The sequence below is a fragment of the Lissotriton helveticus genome, chromosome 3_1 (assembly GCF_964261635.1).
Source record: "Lissotriton helveticus chromosome 3_1, aLisHel1.1, whole genome shotgun sequence".
NCBI classification, from domain to species: domain Eukaryota; kingdom Metazoa; phylum Chordata; class Amphibia; order Caudata; family Salamandridae; genus Lissotriton; species Lissotriton helveticus.
In genome coordinates, this window is record NC_136061.1 from 1,101,941,970 (window position 1) to 1,101,962,753 (window position 20,784).

The 20,784-nt window shown below is 48.7% G+C and overlaps 1 protein-coding gene across 15 annotated transcripts in view; it reads left to right on the forward strand.

Annotated features, from left to right (window-relative positions):
* BAZ2B (bromodomain adjacent to zinc finger domain 2B) overlaps positions 1-20,784 on the forward strand; it is a 1,221,971-nt gene that overhangs the window by 663,338 nt on the left and 537,849 nt on the right. For all 15 annotated transcript variants that reach the window (XM_078681689.1, XM_078681691.1, XM_078681692.1 and 12 more), the window contains one exon: positions 1,019-1,273. In XM_078681689.1, the coding sequence (XP_078537815.1) occupies positions 1,019-1,273 (255 nt within the window). The remainder of the gene's footprint in view (positions 1-1,018; positions 1,274-20,784) is intronic.

Consider the following 20,784-nt stretch of genomic DNA (forward strand, 5'->3'; position numbering starts at 1 on the left):
GCTTCCACCAGGCACACACACCACCAGCCGTCAGTGCACGCTTCCACCAGGCATGCATACCACCAGCCGTCAGTGCACGCTTCCACCAGGCACACACCACACACACCACCAGCCATCAGTGCACGTTTCTACCAGGCACACACACCACCAGCCGTCAGTGCACGCTTTCACCGGGCACACACACACACCACCAGCCGTCAGTGCACGTTTTCACCAGGCACACACACCACCAGCCGCCAGTCCGCGCTTTCACCAGGCACACACACCACTAGCCGTCAGTGCAGCAAGCAGGCTCTTCTCAGAGTTTCTTGGTAAATATGTGTTCGATGCCTGGGAGGGAGTGGGTCGAGTTTCCTTAAACTATGCTGAGTATGCAGGTGCAGTGCATGAACTCCTGTGTGAGTGAGTCATGCTGCCTGGGTCTCACTCACTCCACACTTGTAAATTGCGCCTGCACCAGGCTTTTTCTCATTTGCATAATTCGGTGCATGCGCACAGCTAGGCAATCCCCACACCCCCGGGAATGACTGCTTCCTACAACCAGAATGGAAACAACATTCAGAGCAATGAAAACAAGTTCATTTGATGCAAAGAACTGTTAACAAAAACCATGTCCAGCTATTGTAGATCTGGCAACTTAAACAAAACAGCAACAAAAAACAAACAAGAATTGGCATAGCCAATAGGTCACTGCTTTCGGACCTTATAAGTATTTAGTTATGTAGCAGAATATCCTTGGTGCAGCAGCACCAACTGTTGCATGGCTAAACACTTATACGGTCCCAAATGCGAGACCTATTGGCTATGCCAATGCTTGTTATAAATAAGCCATCATAAAACTTTTACATACTTGTAACTAAACTGCTTAGAAATTAGGGAATCCGTTGTTCAGCAAAAACATTTTTATCAACTAATATGCTCAATTTAAATTTCACAAAGCTATATTTTTGATTCTTGGGAAACAATTGTAAATGTGTTACAAAGATTTTCCACTTAACTTCTTTATTTTTATTTTCAGCCATTGCCAGAATTGCTTCGCATTCCAGGCCTTATTCTTTCAGGAAGTACATTTTCAGATTGCCTCATGGTAGTACAATTCCTGCGCAACTTTGGTAAAGTTCTGGGGTTCGATTTGAGTACGGATATCCCCAATTTGAGTACTCTTCAAGAGGGATTAATAAATAGGGGATCGAGTCTTGAAGAAGTGCAGGACCTGCTTGTGAGGCTCCTGTCAGCTGCTGTGTGCGATCCCGGATTACCACCAGGATATAAGGTACTATCACAGTTGATCCTGTACATGAAATATCAGTAGGCTGCATCAGTCACATTGTCGCCATGTTGTCACAGGTATAGATATTGACCAATACAGAATAATCTGGACCATCTGCAACAGTATGAAATTACAGTAAAATAGTCAGCGCCACAAACAGGGGTATCAATTACCCTGATGAGAGCATCCTTTTCGTATAGTCTGTGTTAAAGAATAGATCTCATCGCCTACTGTAGCCTGATTTCAAGGCATTATGTGCTTCTAATGGCATTTAGCCGGGTGGCAACAGCATCTCGAAAGAGCTGTAATGATAATGAACTGGTCTTTCTGCATGTTCTGTAAAAATGGGGCTGGAGTGCAAGAGGTTGTGAATCCCTGGGTGGGTAGGTGGGAGCTGGCCCTTTTATCTTCTGCATAAGATTTCGTGTTTTTAGGTCAACATAGTTAAACACTACGTGTGAGTGTTTTAGGTCAAATGAGATCCACCTCTGGTGTTCACAAATGTTCTGGCAGTGCCACGTTTCTCATCCTTTAATAGAATCTTGTGTTTTAAGTATAGATTTATGCGCTATTTTTATAATGAAAACCTAACCAAAGGGCAGCAGAACAATGTGCAGGGTCAAAGAAGAGCGTACAATAAACAAGTGATCAGGAAGGTATCTGGATTGAATTAATGCATTGTAATGTAGTGTTCTTTAAAGAGGAGCGACTTCATCTGTTTCTTAAGTTGGAACAGAATTGAGTTGTCTTGTTAGATGGGGGTAGGGGGGGGGGGGGGTAATGCTACAGATCTGGTGTGCATAGACAGAAAAGGCCTGCTACCTTATTTTTATTTTTTACGCTTTTTAGTCTGCTGTTGTCCTGGGTGCGGTTTGCAGAGAACCGCCAGGGATAGTGAACTTGTCTGCAAGGTAAGCTGGGGTGTTCTTGGTAAACCAAGCTACTAGTAGAGATTAGTCCGTTTGTTGGATGCTTTGATTAAGCTTTTCGGTCTTAATACCAATAACCAGACCGGCAACTGACTGCAGGACGTTTTTAGTGGACCAGGGATGACCAGGAAACATCTGCTAGACTAGCAGTACATTTGTCATTAGGTGATAAACTATAACCTGAATAACTAATTTGAAACTTTCATCAGGAATGATTGAGTTTACTTTTCTCCAGAAGGTACATTGGTTTGCCATGACACCTGGAATACATGGCAACGTGCAATTTCTTCTTGCAGAACTCTGCGGTGCAGTTCCCATGTTAGGAATGCCTGACGAAGATTAGTTGATTGACCTATTCCTGAATACTCCTGGATGTTTGCTATATAAAAATGTCTTTCTCCGCTGGAAGTCTGATTATTTGATAATTGGCAGGCACTGGCTTTATGAAGGTGCATGATTAAGTCCTGAACCAATCATTGTGTCAAAAACTGGTAGCAAGCAAAACAAACCGGGTGCAACATTCCAGGAGCAATTCGATCTTCACAAGAAGTTCACTGTGTTCAGATGGGGATGAGTGGCCACCACACCTCCTCCAAACCCAAAATGGGTGCCAATAACTACATCAGTGCTCTCGAGCACACAATACACATTTTAGTCCATAATTAAAAAGATCAGTGGTGTCCCTTTTTTTTTTTTTTTATTCACTTAAGCTGTGTCCGGGAAGGACCCCCAGCTAAATTGTCTAAACTACGACATGAAGCTTACTGGTGAAATTGGAGCATATGAAAGACATGGTGAATCAACCTGAAGAAAATGAAAAATGGAACACTATAGATCTTTTTATTTATGGACCAAAATGTGTATTGCGTGCTCGATGGCACTGATGTATCAATTACTGTTGTTTGCACAACTTCTACCACTCAGCTTTCACAGTTAATGCAGCCATGGTTTTCTTCAAAAGCAGTTGGTTTCAGCAGGCTCTAGAAGACTTTTGCTAAATTTCAAATGTTACCACCAATTGGCAGTCAACATTTGTTTCAACTTATATATTAAGTTTGGAAAGTAAAGCCTTGCTAAAAAGACTATTTCAGTTGCTCGGGACAACATATATGTTTCATCGTTTTCATTCGCTCTGCATAGTTTACAATATTATGAAAGAGCAAATCAAAATTTCACAAAAGCACAGCTTAATAAAAATATATTGATTTAAACTTATTGCAACTCCTTCAAAATAATGTAATAAGTTTTGCCCTAATTAAGAGATTGATGTTCAAAATCTTTCTTTTCAGTTCAGTTTCTTACGTTTGCAGATTATCAAGTGACTGCAACATCTTTTAGGTATAGCATACCAGGCAATTGTTAGCAGTCTGGGTGGAAAAGACCTTTCGTGTGCTATTCCAAGGACCCTCAGTGGGCTTAGAGCCCGCAGTTGCTTCCATTGGTTGGCTTTAATGTCGATTTCATTTGTTTGCTTATTAATCAATGGACTGCCTTAATTTCTTTTCTTGTGTTGTAGTATAGCCTTCGTTTGATTGGCTGACCTGTATCTATCCACTGATCACTTTTAGGGTACTACTTTTTTCTTTTTCGTTTAGTAATCAATAAGAGCGCATGTGCATTCAAGCTCTTTCCCTCGTACTTCTTTCCCCTGCCAAATATTCACCCACATGCCCTGTTTTGCTCTATCCGTCATGTAGTCCTTTCTTTTGTGCTAGTGTCCTGCGCTCCGAGCGACTTTATCCTGTGTGTGCTTGTTTCCCCTCCTTTATCCCGTCTCCCCTCATTCAGCTATATATTTTATTTTATCCTCCACTGTCCCCCGTGCCTCTCTCCGCCCACTACTTTGTTTCGCACCCACCCTTCGCAGACCTTTTCATTTTTTTTACTTTCATATTTCTTGTAGAGCCTCGCTGCTTTGCTTGCTGAAATGTTCTTTAGTGTAATTCAAATGTTTTTTTTATTGCCCCAAGTGGTGTCAGCCATTTTGGACCAGTAAACAGAGAAACTGGCACCTGCGTAATTTAGTAAGCGCTCATTTGTGTATTGATGAAACAGGTCTGGTTTGCTTGTGGTCTCTTCCAAAGGAGGCCTCACCTGGAGGTTGACAATGTTCCCATGAGGAACAGCGTCGGAATTGATTTGGTTATGGCTTACCTCTGTCTGGATTGGGACTGTGGGCAAAAAACGATACTTTGGAATGCAAGGCCAAGCAATTGCCAGGGATTACACTATTTGTACACATCCCTCCTATCACCTGTTGTATGTTTGAGTGAGCAGCAGTTGTGTCATTATGCGCTTTCTGCATGTGGCATCTTAAAGCATTTATTCTTTTTTGGTGTGCAGCATTGGCAAAAAGCATTTTGTTGATGCTGTACATCTGAAAGAGACACGTTAGTATTAGATTCCTTACCTTAGAATATCCCCAGGCGTCAGACTGGATCCGGAAATTTTTGCGTAGCAGTACCCTTGCGCGTCGGTAGGCGTCGTCTGCGGCTCCGCGTCCGTCGTGGGCGCTGTGATGACGTCGTCGGAGTACTTAGACGCCGCCTCCGCGTGCTGACGTCAGTTCTTCTTTTTTCCGCGCCAGCAAGCGCAGATCTGGAAAAAGCAGTAACCCTAGTCAATTTTGACTAAGCTTTTTGATCCTTTTTGATTACTATTTCGAAGTCTCTCGACTCCGAAACGGTGCCGATAGGGATGCCCGGCTTCAAGCATTGCGACGATTGCGACCGGCTGATGTCGGTCACGGATCCCCACCGTGTGTGTTTGTCGTGTTTGGGCGTCGACCACGACGACAAGGCCTGCTCCGACTGCCGGACCCTCTCTTCGAAAGCCAGGCGGGAGCGGTCCCGTAGGCGCCTCGAACTCCGGCAGTCGGCCCCGCGCCGTGAGAGGTCCCGATCCCATGGGAGGTCGAGGGACAGGTCGCGGGCCCGGAGCCACCACAGCTCCGAGAGTAGGCCGCACTCCTCCGGGTCGAAGTCGTCGTCAGGTAAGCGGCACAAGAAGTCCAAGCGGCGTCATCGCTCCTCGGACTCCCCCCGACGCTCGTGCGATGCGGCCGGGGGTTCGGGTGACACCGCCCACGCGGCTCCGTAGGAGTCGCGGGCGCCGCGTCCAGCCCCATACCCTACGGTCCCTGGGCTCAACGCGACACCGGAGGAGGTCGAGTGCTTCCTCATGGCCATGAGGAAACTCTCTCCTCCGACGGGCTCCGCGGTGCCTCCGGGCCCAGCGGACCCGTCTGGGAGCCCTAGCGGGTCAGCGGCTCCGGCCCGACGCCGTCGGGTGCTTCGGCCCCGACGCCGCCGATGCCTTCGGGCCCGGCGCCGCAGGCCCCTGTTATCCCGACGCCGCCGGCGCCTTCGGGCCCGGTGCCGAGGGGTCCAGTTGTTCTGACGCCGCCGGCGCCTTCGGGCCCGGCGCCGCAGGACGCCGCTGGTCCTCCTTCGGGATCTGGTTCGTCGCCGGTGGATCTGACGGCCTCCCCGGCGTCGGACCCTCAGGTGTCGCCTCCGGCGCCGTCCTCGGGCGGCGCCGACCCTGGTTCTACTTCCGTTCCTGTTCGGCCGTCGGGACGGCCCCGTTGGGCGCCGCTCCAGACGCCGTTGGGTGAATTTCACTTTTATGAACAGGCCCCATTGGTTGAGGACCCTGAATTTCAGGAGATGGGTGAAGGAGAGGACTGGGAGGGGTCTGAGGACCCTCTGACCAGGGAGTGTCAGTCTCATTCGGAGGAGGGGGCAGCATATAGTGTGGTGCTGATGAGGGCTGCCAAGGCCTTAAACCTTGAGCTCCCCGTCGCGGCCGTGAGGAACAACCTCCTCACTGAGGTCCTTAAACCCCAGTCAAGCTCGGCCGAGCCTCTGCTGCCCTTTAATGAGGCCTTGACTGACGTTCTTCTGGGCACTTGGTCCAAGCCCGCTACGGGTTCGCCTGTAGATAGGAACGTGGCCAGACGCCACCGCCCCGCCCCGGGCGACCCATGTTTTCTGTCCTCCCACCCTACCCCCGAGAGCCTGGTCATCCAGGCCTCCAATTCCCAAACCGCATTCCCGTCGGCCCCGCCGGATCAGGAATCCAAGAGGTATGACCAGTATGGGAAGAAGATCTTCTCATCCATTAGTTTGGGCCTGCGGTCTTCCAACACCGCCTGCCTCTTGGGACGTTACACCCACTCTGTGTGGGATAAGGTCGCGGAAGTGCTGCCAGAGTGTCCGTTGGAGGTACGGGCCAAACTCGGCCAAGCCCTTGTGGAGGGCCGGGATGCAGCCAAGTATTCCATCCGGTGTGGGCTGGATACCACTGACTCCCTGGGTAGAGCGATGGCAACGACGGTGGCGGTCAGACGCCACGCCTGGCTGAGATCCGCCAACTTCTCGGCAGATGTCCAGAGCACGCTCATGGACATGCCGTTCGTTGGCCGTCGCCTCTTTGGCGACAAGGCATACCATGCGCTTGAGCGTTTTAAGGACTCCAGGGCTACGGCCAAGTCCTTAGGCCTCTCGGGCCAACGCCAGCAACCGGCTGCCTATCACTCCTTTCGTGGCCACGGAAGGGGTGCGCCCGCACGTGCCGCCAGCCACGCGCCGCAGGGCAATACCCAACGCGGTGGCGGCCGTGGGAACCGCCGTCCAGGCGGTCGTGGGCAGCGGCGAGGTCAGTCCACACCTTCCCCCGCAGCATCCGCCTCAAAACCCTCCTGGTCCGTGCTTTCAGGCCCATGTGACGCCAGTGGGGGGCAGGGTTCGCCATCACCACCTCCACTGGCGCACTGTCACATCGGACAGGTGGGTGCTGCAGATCGTCCGAAGGGGCTACTCCCTCCCCTTCGAGGCGACTCCTCCAACCATGCCGCCGCAGAACCACCGTGTATCGGGGGATCACTTGCGACTTCTGCAGGAGGAAGTTACGGCCCTCTTGGCGTAAGGGGCCATCGAGCGCGTTCCTGGGCCAGAAGTAGGGTGTGGTTGCTACTCCCACTACTTCCTGGTACCCAAGAAGGGCAAAGGGGGCCTGCGCCCTATCTTGGACCTACGGAACGTCAACGGCTTCCTCCGGAAGGAGAAGTTCAAGATGCTGACGCTGGCTCAGGTCTTAGCTGCCCTGGATCCAGGAGACTGGATGGTAGCGTTGGACTTGCAGGACGCTTATTTCCACATCCCCGTCCTGCCGGCCCACCGGCGCTACCTGCGGTTCACGGTTGGCCACAAGCACTTTCAGTTTACCCGGCTCCCCTTCGGCCTTACCAGCGCCCCACGGGTGTTCACAAAGGTGATGGCGGTGGTCGCAGCTCATCTGCGCAGGTTGGGGGTTTCAGTCTTCCCCTACCTCGACGACTGGCTGTTGAAGGCGGGCTCGCCCCAGACAGTCGTCAGCCACCTCCAGACTACGGCAGACCTCCTGCATCAGCTGGGGTTCTCGATCAATGTGCCAAAGTCACACCTGTGCCCCTCTCGGAAGCTCCTCTTCATCGGAGCGGTTCTAGACTCGGCGCAGTTTCGGGTTTATCCACCCGAGCAGCTGGTCCGGGATATTCAGGCTCTGATTCCCATCTTTCAGCCGTTATCCCGGGTTTCGGTCAGGTTGACGCTGCGGCTTCTGGGGCTGATGGCCTCCTGCATCCTGCTGGTGCATCACGCCAGATGGCGGATACGGGCTCTGCAGTGGGACCTGAAGTTTCAGTGGGCCCAGCATCAAGGCAACTTATCCGACCATGTCCTGATCTCGGAGGGCACTGCGAGACAGTTGCAGTAGTGGCTCACGGACCGCGATTGGGTCTGTGGCAGATACCTCTCCCTTCCCCAACCGGAGCACGTAGTTGTGACGGACGCGTCCCTCCAGGGCTGGGGAGGCCACATGGGAGAGGCGGACATCAGAGGCCTCTGGTCTCCGGCGGAGACTCGACTCCACATCAACATGTTGGAGCTTCGGGCGATTCGTCTAGCACTGAAGGCATTCCTTCCCTCTGTCCGGGGGAGTGTAGTGCAGGTGTTCACGGACAACACCACCGCCATGTGGTACTGCAACAAACAAGGCGGGGTGGGGTCGTGGACCCTTTGCCAGGAGGCTCTGCGCCTTTGGCAATGGCTGGAACATCAGGGCGTGACCCTGGTGGTTCAACACCTGGCAGGTTCTCTGAACGCCAGGGTGGACGAACTCAGCCGCAGGTGCATGATGGATCACGAATGGCGTCTGAACTCGGACGTGGCGCAAGCAATGGGGAGAGCCTTGGTTAGATCTATTCGCCACCGAAGAGAACACGCAATGTCATCAGTTCTGCGCGTTGGAATTTCCAAGGCGGCACTCGCTCGGAGACGTTTTTCGTCGCGAGTGGAGTTGCGGTCTATTGTACGCCTTTCCGCCTATACCACTTCTGCCCAGAGTGCTGAAGAAGATCAGGCGCGACCGGGCCCAAGTCATCCTTGTGGCTCCGGACTGGGCTCGAAGGTACTGGTATCCCGAGCTACTCAGTATGTCAGTCGATCCCCCGGTTCATCTGCCTCTTCAGGAGGACCTTCTGTCGCAGCAGCAGGGGACGGTCCTCCACCCGAACCTGTCCAGTCTCCACCTCCATGCTTGGAGATTGAGCGGCGACAGTTGAGGCCATTTGACTTGCCTCCCGAAGTCTGTAACGTCATTCTGGCAGCCAGGCGTCCCTCCACAAAGTCGGTATACGCCTGCAGGTGGAACAGATTTGTGGCATGGTGCACAGCAAAGGCTGTGGATCCTCTTGCTGCCCCTCTTTCAGAGGTTCTTCTCTTCCCTCTTTCTCTTGCCCAGCAGCGCTCTGCTCTGGGCACTATCAAGGGCTACCTTTCTGCCCTTTCAGCCTTTCTCAGGCTACCTGATCAGCCTTCTTTGTTCAAGTCCCCTATTGTGAACAGATTTCTTAAAGGCATCACTCACACTTTTCCTCCTGTTCCGTTTGTGATGCCTCAGTGGGACTTGAACCTGGTTCTGACTTTTCTGATGTGTGCTCCCTTTGAGCCACTTCACAATTGCCCTCTTCGCCTTCTGACTTTGAAGACTGCTTTCCTGGTTGCCATCACCTCTGCCAGGAGAGTGAGTGAGCTCCAGGCTCTTTCTTGTACTCCACCTTTCCTTTCTGTCCATCCGGACTAAGTGGTGCTTCGTACCAAACCATCTTTCCTGCCCAAGGTTGTCACGGCCTTCCACATTGGGCAGTCTATCACCTTGCCTACCTTCTTTCCGCCACCGCATCCCTCTAAAGAGGAAGAGCGGCTCCATCGTCTCGACCCAAAACGTGCGCTCTCGTTTTATCTGGATCGCACACGCCAGTTCCGGGTGGATGACCAACTCTTTGTTGGTTATGTGGGCGCTAAGAAGGGGAAAGCGGTGCACAAGAGGACCATCTCCCGGTGGTTCATCTTGTGTATCCAGGCATGCTACTCCTTGGCTAGGAAGGAGCCCCCTGCTGGATTGCGGGCTCATTCTACCCGAGCCACGGCGACTACCACAGCCCTGGGCAGGGGTGTGCCCTTACAAGACATCTGTCAGGCAGCTACGTGGGCATCGCTGCACACGTTTGCAAGACACTACTGCCTGGACAGCCAAGTCCAGAGGGATGGCTTCTTTGGCCGTTTGTCCTCCAGGACTTTCTGGTGTGATTATTGGTTCGCAGACCCTCCACCGGGGTTGGTATTGCTGGGGTATCTATTCTAAGGTAAGGAATCTAATACTAACGTGTCTCTTTCAGATGCACAAGTTACTACTTGTGTAACGATATATCTGTAAGAGACATTAGTTAGTATTAGATTCCTTACCGACCCACCCATCCTCCCCGTTCTGCGAACCAATATCTAGGGTTAGGGTTGTCCCCTTCAGGGCCCTAGTTTCAATGGCACCAGTGTTGGTTTTTAACATGGCTCTGCGTTTCTGGCGCGGAAAAGCTGTGTCTAAGAACTGACGTCAGCACCCGGAGGCGGCGTCTAAGTACTCCGACGACGTCATCACGGCGCCCACGACGCAGACGACGGACGCGGAGCCGCAGACGACGCCTACCGATGCGCAAGGGTACTGCTACGCAAAAATTTCCGGATCCAGTCTGACGCCTGGGGATATTCTAAGGTAAGGAATCTAATACTAACTAATGTCTCTTACAGATATATCGTTACACAAGTAGTAACTTGTGCAACAAGGCCAAAAGGCATTGGCTCACCTAATAAGTCCTAAAGGTGAGACTGTTGGCTTTGCCAGTGCTAATTAATTTAGTGATCAGTGAATTTAGCTGCAATGTTAACTTATGCAGAACTGCTAATAGCTAAATTATAAAATGTCGTGTGCATTGCAGTGTTCGTGTATTTCTTTGCTTTCGTGCAAACATATTATGAATTTACATTTTTAGGGATCAGGTTTCATCTGTATAGATCCGTTTCTCCTGTTGCCTTGTCGAACTGTCTTCAATGAACGTCAATCTTACATCTCCACAAAATTATTTGTGATTTTATCATCTGTACTTCTATCAGCAGATTTGTTAACATTTGAATTTCCCTAGGCACCGGTCTGGTTGACAACTTTTTCTGTAATAGATCCAGAGCAGCAGTAGGTGGCGACTTCAGACTCCACTGAGGAGATTTGAAGAAATAGACAAATCGGTAACCTAACTATTTGCTGAACTTAGATTGAGGCCTTTTGACTTATCAGAAGTGCTCTCCACATGACCGGCTAGACGGGTCTGTTGATGAGTCTGCAGTTGCAGAAAGAGCATTAACAAAGGTAATTAACTTGCTCATCTGATGGATATTTTAAATCGCAGACTCCTCAGTTTTTGAATAGATACCAAGCAGTACCTCCCAAAGGTGGAAGCTCTAAGTAGTGGTGGATGTCCAACCAATAAATCCTGCAAGACTTCCTGGGCAAAATTGCCCTCCCTGGGGACTTGAGAGTCACAGCAGTAATGCTTGGTGATCTAGTGGACGGATGTCCAAGAAGCCACCTGGCAGATGTTCAGCACCAGGGCAACTTGATCAAGGCTGTAGTGCTGGCTTTATCTTAAGTAGAATGACCATGGAAGCACTCAGAAGGCTACTTTTTTCCAAGACATCTTTATGGTTAGACCATCAATATACGGTCATTTTCTTTTCTGGATTGTCCTTACCTCCTAAGCACCAGAGAACTCCAGAACCCCACAAAAAGTTGGTTATCCACACGATTTTCCTTAGTCCAATCAAAGTAAAAGCCAGTTAAGTCTTTCCTCCTTAGAGGCATGTGGCAGAGAGAAGAAAGTTTAGAGTATTATGCCCCCACCACCCCACTAACTAGACACGCCACTTTTGATTTTTGGTAGAATGTATGCCCGCACACTGAAGCACTAGCTTGTATGGTGGTAGATAATGATTGCACTGACCGTCCCTGCAGTTCACTGACACTATTTTTCTGGGATCCTATATTTGAGTTGGATAATTCAGAGCTTTTGAATATTAATAGAGATTCACCTGAAGGAGAAGCTTGTTCTTCTGATGGATACCACAGATTCTTCAACTTTTGAATAGATGCCAAAGCAGCTCTCTAAAGGTTGGTGGCTGTGAACAGTTGACTTGATTTCAAGAAGACCTTCTGGAACAAATGTCGGCAAAATCGCTCTTCCTGCAATCCGAGAATAGATACAGAAGTGCCTGGTGTAGGTATGAACTGGCTTCCATGTAGCAGCAGGGCACATTTGCAGCATTAGAACACCCCTAGCCAAAGCAGTACAGGTGGCCTTTTGCTCTAGTGGATTGAGCTCAGAGACTCTTAGGAGGCCAGGACCCAATGCATCTTGACACAGAGGGTTATTTACCTCAAAAAGGTAAATTTCTGCCCACCGGAAGACATTGTCAAGCTAAGGACATAACATATAAAAGTACACCAGAAAGCTTAGCTTGAAGCACATAGACCTAATGGTCATTGCATCAGACCAGAAGCTTTTCCCAGCGCCAGAGTTTATTGACTTGTTGGACGGGTGATTGTCAACCAAAACCACAGCCACCTCTTGCTCTAGCAGGTCAGAACCACTCAGCCAGTACCGCTGTGTTTCTATGCATAAAAAGGTAGGTTGTGGAGGTTCGGTTGAAGAACATTGCTCTGTTGTTGGAACACCAGGTCCTCATAAATAAACTGATTGTGTGGAGGGCATGAGCATAGACTCAGACATTCGTAATACCAGACACTCCATGTCCATTCCAGAGCTATAACCGTAATCTGGACCTAGCCTTTCCAGGACCTTCTTCAGAACTCCGGAATCAGCTGCAGATATGGAAATGCATAAAGGAGATCGAAGTCCCATGGAAGACCGACCCGGGAAACCCGGGATGGAAACTCCAGGATCCAAAAGGCTCAACACTGAGTTTTCTTTCTTCTTTTATGCACAGGTTTTTTGCTCACCTGTGTTGAGACTAACATTGTTTGTTTGTTTGTTTGTTTGGGAAGTTAGGGATTGGTTAGGCACAGCTGGTTTGGGCACACAAGGCCGTGGGGCGTCGGGTGCATGGGTGCCTTTTGGGGTCGGATAGGAATACATACTGAGAACCTCCAGCGCCTTAACTGGAGTGAAGCCATTAGTGATGCCATCAAGGTTGAATGCACTAAACTAGCAGCTGAAGTAGTGTCGCAGATTATGAAACACAAGAAAGAGCAGAACAGGTCGGGGAATGGTGTATGACTAAACCAGTCACTAAGGGCCAGTAGGGTATGAACGCAAACTAGTGTCGTTGAGAGTTATTGGGAAACAGAACGCTAGAACAATTCCCATCAGACCACCCATTCGGTGGAATTCACGTCATGTGGGAATTGCTGATCAATCCAGAGCACATCCAGCCATATAGTGCCGGTGTAGAACTAGACGTCAGAAAACTAGCATGATGTTTTCCATCAAGTGGACTAACATTAATGTGCAGTGCGAAAATAAAGATAGTGGTGAAGGATAAAATTAACTACACAGATTCAAAGAGAACGGACTATCACATGGACCAGCTTTATGACCAGGCTCCTAAATTTCCATGTCCAGCTCGGCGGCACTGCCCTATCAAGCCAGCCATCATCTTGACAACAATCCGGCGCCCAAAGAAAGCCGTTAACTTGCTAATGAGGGGAGCCCAAAAGAACCTGATCGAAGAAGTTAATTGACGCAAGAAAGCTAGCGCTGAAAAAATACAGACAGGCAATTCACGCAGAGTTTCGAATTGACTTGAGAATTTTTCATTCTCAAACTCTTGAAACCTATTATGCTCCTTAACAGAGGACAGAGACATTAGTGTTATGCAATACTGTCGGATGGCATTCTTAAATGTTCATCTTGCTGCTGTTATTCTTCGCACCAGCACTTTACCGCTGTCAATTTAGATTCTTGCATCTGCATTTTGTTGCAACGAAATACCAATTTTAAATACACTCTACCATTTTATGGTAGAGTGTATTTATATTTGATTTGAGATGTTATACCACTTGTATGTTTTTTTTTTTTTTAAAACATTTTATTAATTTTAAAGAACACAAACAACTTTGCAAGGAACAAAGAAAAATAAGACGACATCATTACTTTACAGGGTTGCATCATGTGGGAGGAGTGGGGAGAGTGTACAAGTGGTCATACAACATCTCAGTAAGGAATTTCGGTGGGGGGGGGGATAGTGGGAGCAACAGCAGTTCAACGGTTCAACGTATAGCATCAAGTGGAGGAATCATTGGGTTGTGGGGACGTCAGTTCGACATCCAATTCCGGGAGAGGGGGGGTACATATATCGCCACGGTAAGAGTTCCATTGAGTCCATATCTTCCCCCATTTACGGGGCGTACCTCGAGAAATATATACAGTTTTTTCCCTGAACATGCACAAATCCATGTTTTGTTTCCATTGCCGAACCCTGGGCGGTCCCTGAGCACCCCATAATTGGGCAATATCCCTCTTGGCGATCATATTACCCAGGGTCACCCATCGGAGCTGCAGTACATTATAGTCATTCGGCTCCCATACATTCAGCAAGCATCTCCTAGCCTCCGGCACCGACCGCACACCCGTAACCTCACTCATCACTTCATGCACACGAGACCAAAATCGCACTATCTCGGGACACTCCCATATTATATGTAGGAATGTGCCCACGAGACCACAGCCACGCCGGCACAGGCCATCAACAGAAAAGCCCATGTGTACCAAGCGGGGACCAGTCACGTACACTCTATGAAGGATTTTGAGCTGTACAAATCTGAGGCGCGCCGGGATGGCCACCTCTTTGGGGGAGGAGATCGCGCCTGCCAATCTTCGTCGTCGAGCTCTAGTCCGTCGCTAGTCCAACTCTCTCTAAGGTGACACAAGAGATCGGACCTGGAATTAATCAATTTTTTATAAATGAGCGAAATCGTACTGTCCGGGACGTGCCCGTCCAGTATTCTGTCCTCAAGTGGGGACGCTTCCGGTATGTCCGTGCCCGAGGGGAAAACAGATAGGACCGCGTGACGGACCTGGGCATATCGAAAAAATTCGCGATCATTCAGACCGTATTCAGTTTTCAGTTCGTCAAACATCTTCATTCTCCCTCCAGCCCATACGTCGTTCACCTTGCTGATACCTATCAAATCCCATCTATCAAATCCCTTCGATTGCCAAAGAGACCCGAGACTATCGGAGGCATACAGTGGAGTGGCGCGAGTCAATTTATCAGTCCAGCCTAACGCCATTGAGGCATGGCGCCATACTTGGACGGCTGTCCTGGTGGGACCCGTTACATTTCGGGGAACAGGTCTGGAGTAAAGAGCTCTATAGTAATCACCCCCAGGCAAAAGCCATTTGTCCAGTTCGAAGGCTGGATTCGGTGAAGGGCCGTACATACAATGATTTATCGCCCCCAATTGGGACGCCCAATAGTAACGACGGATATCAGGTAGAGCAATACCACCATCGTACCACGGGAGTGTCAATTTAGCAATAGCAATACAAGATCTTCCCCCCCCACACCAATTGCCTCTGCAAGCTCTCAATCTCACGAAAATATTTAGTAGGCACTATGTCAAGTGTATTTTGCAATACGTAGAGGAAACGGGGCAGTGACATCATTTTAAACAATGCTGCCCTTCCCAGAGGGGAGAGAGGCAGTTTTCCCCAAGCAACAACATCTGCCCGGAGGCGTTGGAGAGGGGGCAGCAGATTTCGGTCAAAACGCAGAGCAGGCTGCAGAGTGATAAAAATGCCTAGATAGGTAAATCCGTCGTGCGCGACCGCGATGGGGCAGCCTTGCGGCAGAAGGGGAGTGTCGCCCGATAAGACATATATACAGGACTTCGACCAGTTAATGACGAGACCCGAGTTCTTGCGAAAAGATGACAAGACATCAAACAAAACAATGAGGGATTTTCGAGGTGACGTCAGATATAGCAGAATATCATCTGCATAGAGAGACACACGGTCTTCAAGCTCCGAATTCCATCTAATGCCCCTCAGAGACGGTTCCCACCTCAACCAGGCCGCCAGTGGTTCCAAGGCGAGAGCAAACAAAAGCGGGGACAAAGGACAGCCCTGACGCGTACCCCTGCCAAGTGTGAAGGGAGCGGAGACACGACCATTAACAACTACTTGAGCCATGGGATCAGTGTACAGCAGTTTTACCCACTTAATGAACTCCGGACCGAAACCAAACTTTACAAGAACCGCCCACAAGTACGGCCATTCTATTGTATCAAACGCCATAGTGGCGTCCAAAGACGCCAAAATGGCGGGCTCACGCAACGTCCCAGCTCGCGCTAGGACGCCATGCAAACGTCGAAGATTAAGCGCCGTATTGCGATGCGGTATAAAACCGGATTGATCCGGGTGAACCAAGTCCCCTATGACAGTAGCCAAACGCGTAGCTAGCACTTTGGCCAGGATCTTAGGTTCGGCGTTAATCAACGAGATAGGTCTAAAAGAGGCACAGCGATCTCGTGGTTTTCCTTCTTTGTGAATAACGACTATAGAGGCCAATCTTTGGTCATGGGGGAGGGAACCCACCTTCAAAGATTCGAGGAACATCAAGCGCAAGTGCGGGGCTAGCGTATCTGGGCGAAGTTTGTAGAGCTCAATGGGAAGTCCATTTGGGCCCGACGCCTTGCCAGATCGGACCGAACGGACAGCAGCAGCAATCTCCTCCACAGTAGGCGGCACATCCAAAGCGCCCCTGTCAATATCAGACAAACGGGGAAGTGCAATATTCCGTAAAAGCAAGTGGGAGTCCTGTTCGGATCTATCAGACACTGGGGAGTACACTTCCTGGAAGTATTCGGCAAAGCATGTAACAATATCAACAGGGTCAGTGTAACTTTCTCCATTCGCGGCAACAATCACAGGAACAACCCGGCTTGCATTCTCCCTTTTATCCAGCCAAGCAAGCAGCTTACCAGCTTTGTCACCCATATCATACAGACGTCCCTGTTGCTTCCTACCCATTTCCTTAGCAGCATCCGTGACCAGAGCCCTGTATTCATACTGCTTCAACTCCAGCAGATGCAGCCCCTCCGTGGTGACCCCAGATTCCAAGTCTCCCTCCAGAGCAGTGATTTCACCCTCGACACGGACCACCTCAGCACGGTTGGCCCACTTGACGCTGCCGATCAAAGAAAGAGCTTGGCCACGAATGACAGTTTTGTAAGCCTCCCACAGAGAAACTGGGGAGGAAACAGAACCCACATTCTCAGCAAAATAATGATCGTGTGTTTTAATCAGTTCGGCCCTGACCTTGGGATCCCGGAGATACCAGGGGTTGATCGGAGCCACGCGGCCCGCCGAACCCCGTTGTGCATCCACAACTAACCAAACCGGAGAGTGGTCCGAAATGCCTCTTGCAAGATGTTTTACTTCCTGTATGGCGGAGGCTTGGGAAGAGGGAATAAGAATATGGTCCAGTCTCGAGAGACTGCCGTGGGCACCAGAATGGAAAGTATACTGCGACTGCCCTGGGTGGAGCAAGCGCCAGCAATCAGTTAGCCCCAAGGTCTCCAGAAAGCCACTCAACCAAGACTGGGCCCTCGGAAGGTCCCGGGGAGGGTAGCGATCACACAACCCAGAAACCACGGAATTGAAGTCCCCACCAACTGATAGAGCGCGCGAGGTCACCCAACCAATAATTTCGCCGCTTCCGGCCCATATATTTCAATTCACCATATACATTGACCGGGTGACTTCACGGGCTGCTACCAATTTGTGTGAATTCCCTACTGTTATTCCTCAGCGTACCCGACTTACCATCCACCGACACGGGTACCTATGACCACAATGGATCAGGGAGCTAGCTGTAAAGGAAAGGCAGCAAAATACAACTCAAAAATGACATTCAATACTTTTGTAAAATGACCACGGACAACTGGAAGTTTTAAATTGTTTATCTAAAGTTCGTCCTCTGAAAGCATTAGATTTACAAGAATAAGACAATCAATAATCAAGATAATGAAAAGTACATAACTATAGAAAAATAAAGTCAGGGTAATCATTGAAATTCTAATATGAGATGCAACGGGAAACGCTATGTATTTAGGGCAAAAGTTCTTTAGACAGTTTAAGTAAGGAGGTTCTAGACCATATCAGAAAATGACAAACTGCAATGCAAAATATGATTTCTAACAGGAAGGGTAACATGGGAACATGTTAAGAAAATATTCAAATGACTTTACGTTTCAATAGTTGCGGAAAGTATGGAAAATTAACATATGCAAAGGTGTGTCTTTATTAAAGCAAAAGACAGAAAAATAGAAAGGTGCAGTTTCAAGAGATTTGAGCAATATTTACCTAGACTGGTGTGGAAACCAAACCCTGGCCAAGGGTCAGTTAAGGACAGGAAACCCTCAAGGAAGGATACCCCTCAATGGACAGCAGGTGCAGAATGGATACCCAGGACAGGACAGGAAACCCTCAGATTAGGAATCAGGACAGGACCTCAGGACAGGACAGGAAACCCCAGGACAGGACCAGCACCCGCAGTTCGGAAGCAACGCCTGCGCTCCAACCTCTCTGCAGCTATCGATCAAAACCCCGATTGGGTCAGCGAACTCCCAGCAAAGTGCTCCGCCAGCACTTTAAGGTTCAGTAAAACCTTAGTCTATGGTCAATTTCGGACAGAGTGCTCCGCAGCTCTCTGTATCTTCAGTCACCTATTGACTGCGTTGGGTCAGTGACAGGTCAGCTAAACCAGACAAGTCGGACAATTTCCCTGGGTGAACCCAGGGTAGATATACTGTTTTGGGGCAGTGTACCACCCCCCAATGTTGCAAAGTGTCAGAATCCCTCAATTTGGATTGGTCCTAAGAGTAGGATTTGGGTAACACACCAATCAGAACACACTATTTGGATGCCTACTTTGCATCTCTGGGTACCGCCTAGTGAGATTGGGGTTCTCGTGAGAAAGTCCAGGGAAACACAATGACAATTTACATTGTTTCAGAATAGGGACACATGACTCCGTTCTGCTGGGTTCGCAGGTCAGTTTCTCAGGAGCATCTTGCCCATCCCTGCCAGCTGGCTAAGTTCCACCAGCCAAGGTTGTCATTTCCCCAGACGGATGGTCATGCGCAGAGAGGACCTCCAAGATGGCTTTCGGCTCAGTCAGACCCCCATTCCCCGCGGTACATGAAAAGTAAGCGAGAACAAATTAATACATAGAAATAACAGTATGAAAATACATCATTGGTTTTGTACTTCCAACTTATCACTATAAAAATATACTATGCAGCTTAAATGTTAGCTACATATACACAGGCACAAGAGCATCACCACGTTATTCACGAAAGCTATGTATTACGCATGCGCATTCTATTCCCTCCAAAATCTGCGAACACGTCAGGACACGTGAGTGTGACTGACGCATGCGCAGAAGCTATTTAAGAGCAGCGGCCCTTTTTAAAGACTCAATTAATCGTATTAGAAATACACATGTGCAAGCTTCATCGTTTACGTTCAAACATGAAATAAAGGTTAGTAAGACGTACAAATTATTAATTGATTACACATAAACGAGGTTCATGACTTCAGCAAGTCGCAAATGCGAAGCTTTGCTTCATCAATCCCCTCTTTGATGATATTTACTATCATCACAAATAATGGAACCAGATGCCAACTTTCTCACACTTTATACAACTTGAGACCCTACGGGTATGTAGCGCGCTCTATAAGTGTCACTGATTGATTGATACAACTCTATCTCTTCCAGCAAGCGATTCAATTTCTCTTTCTCATCTTTGGTAGGATGAGAATTCTTCACCCTTTTGTAGATCTTATTATTTATCTCCTCCAATTCGAGCTCATCCACACTTCGTTTTACTCCTCTGGCATTCACTTGATGCTTTCTGGTGTGCTTACGGCATTTGCAACAGACAAAGATGAAGAATAGGATAAGACCTATAATTCCAATTGGCATCAGTACCTTAAACAATAAGCTTTTACCTAAACTAGCAAGCCAATGACCTACATTTGAGAGACCATCTACCAGTCTCTTCCAGGCACTATCAACCTCGAGTGGTTTGAGTTCCCTTTCCAAATTAGTAATGTTTTTCACATATCTTTTAAGCTGCACACTTTTGTCCGGAATATAAGTGCAACAATGTTGCGACTTCAACATCCGGCAGACTCCGCCCTCTTTTGCTAATAAGGTGTCAAGAGCAAGTCTGTTCTGCAAAACCATTGATCTGATCGCAACCATTTCGGTATTGACCAGCAGAAATCCATGAGCTGTGTCAGTAGACAACACATCTACTATGGTGGACAATTTGCAAATTCTGTGAGTGTTCAGAACCACTCCCACTCCAGGTATCAGTGCACTGAAAATACTACCCATTATTTCACCTACACTTTCTCTTTTACTACGCACTAAGCCATTAGCATTTTCACTGCTTCCAGCAACTTTATTCACATGGTATATTTTCGGGAAGACAATGCCAAAGTAGCAGCTTCCATACCAGTGATCCGGCAATTTGAAATAAGCCTTGTCCCCACAAATATAATAAATTCCAGGAAACACAGGCTCTGACCCATTTTTGAAACCCCATCCTCCAATTACCTTGTAATTATGTTCGCATTCACTGGAACCAACGAAAATGTTATTATAATAGCTAGTCTTCTCGCGGTGAAGACATAGCTTGCCTTTCTTTTCAAAATCCAGCAACAGAGCAGGACCCGCCCCACCATTTGAGGTGCCTTCCATGTTTTCCGCCCATTTTTGCCTTTTCTGTTTCTCATCATCTGCCTTTTTCTGTATTTTTATTCTCCTCTTCTCTGCCATGTTCAGGAACATCTTTTCCTGCTCACGCAAAGAACAGGTCAAGTTATCTCTGTGTGCGTCACCTATGTCGATATTACCTATAGTCAGAAAGTATTCACCCATATAGCGAGTAACGTCACTTTTTGTATGTACAGGATTCAAGTTCCCACGTATAGGAAGTTCAGAAAAGATCACGTCATTGTTAGAGTAGTAGTACTGTAACGGTCCTCTTTTGTAAAATAAGCTTGCCAAAATGCTACAGGAGATTCCATATGTCAGGGGCAGGTGATGGTATGTCACGCCTTCGGCCACAGAGGTAGGTAGCTTCATGCAGACATAGCAATCTTCAATTTCCATAGTCTCTACA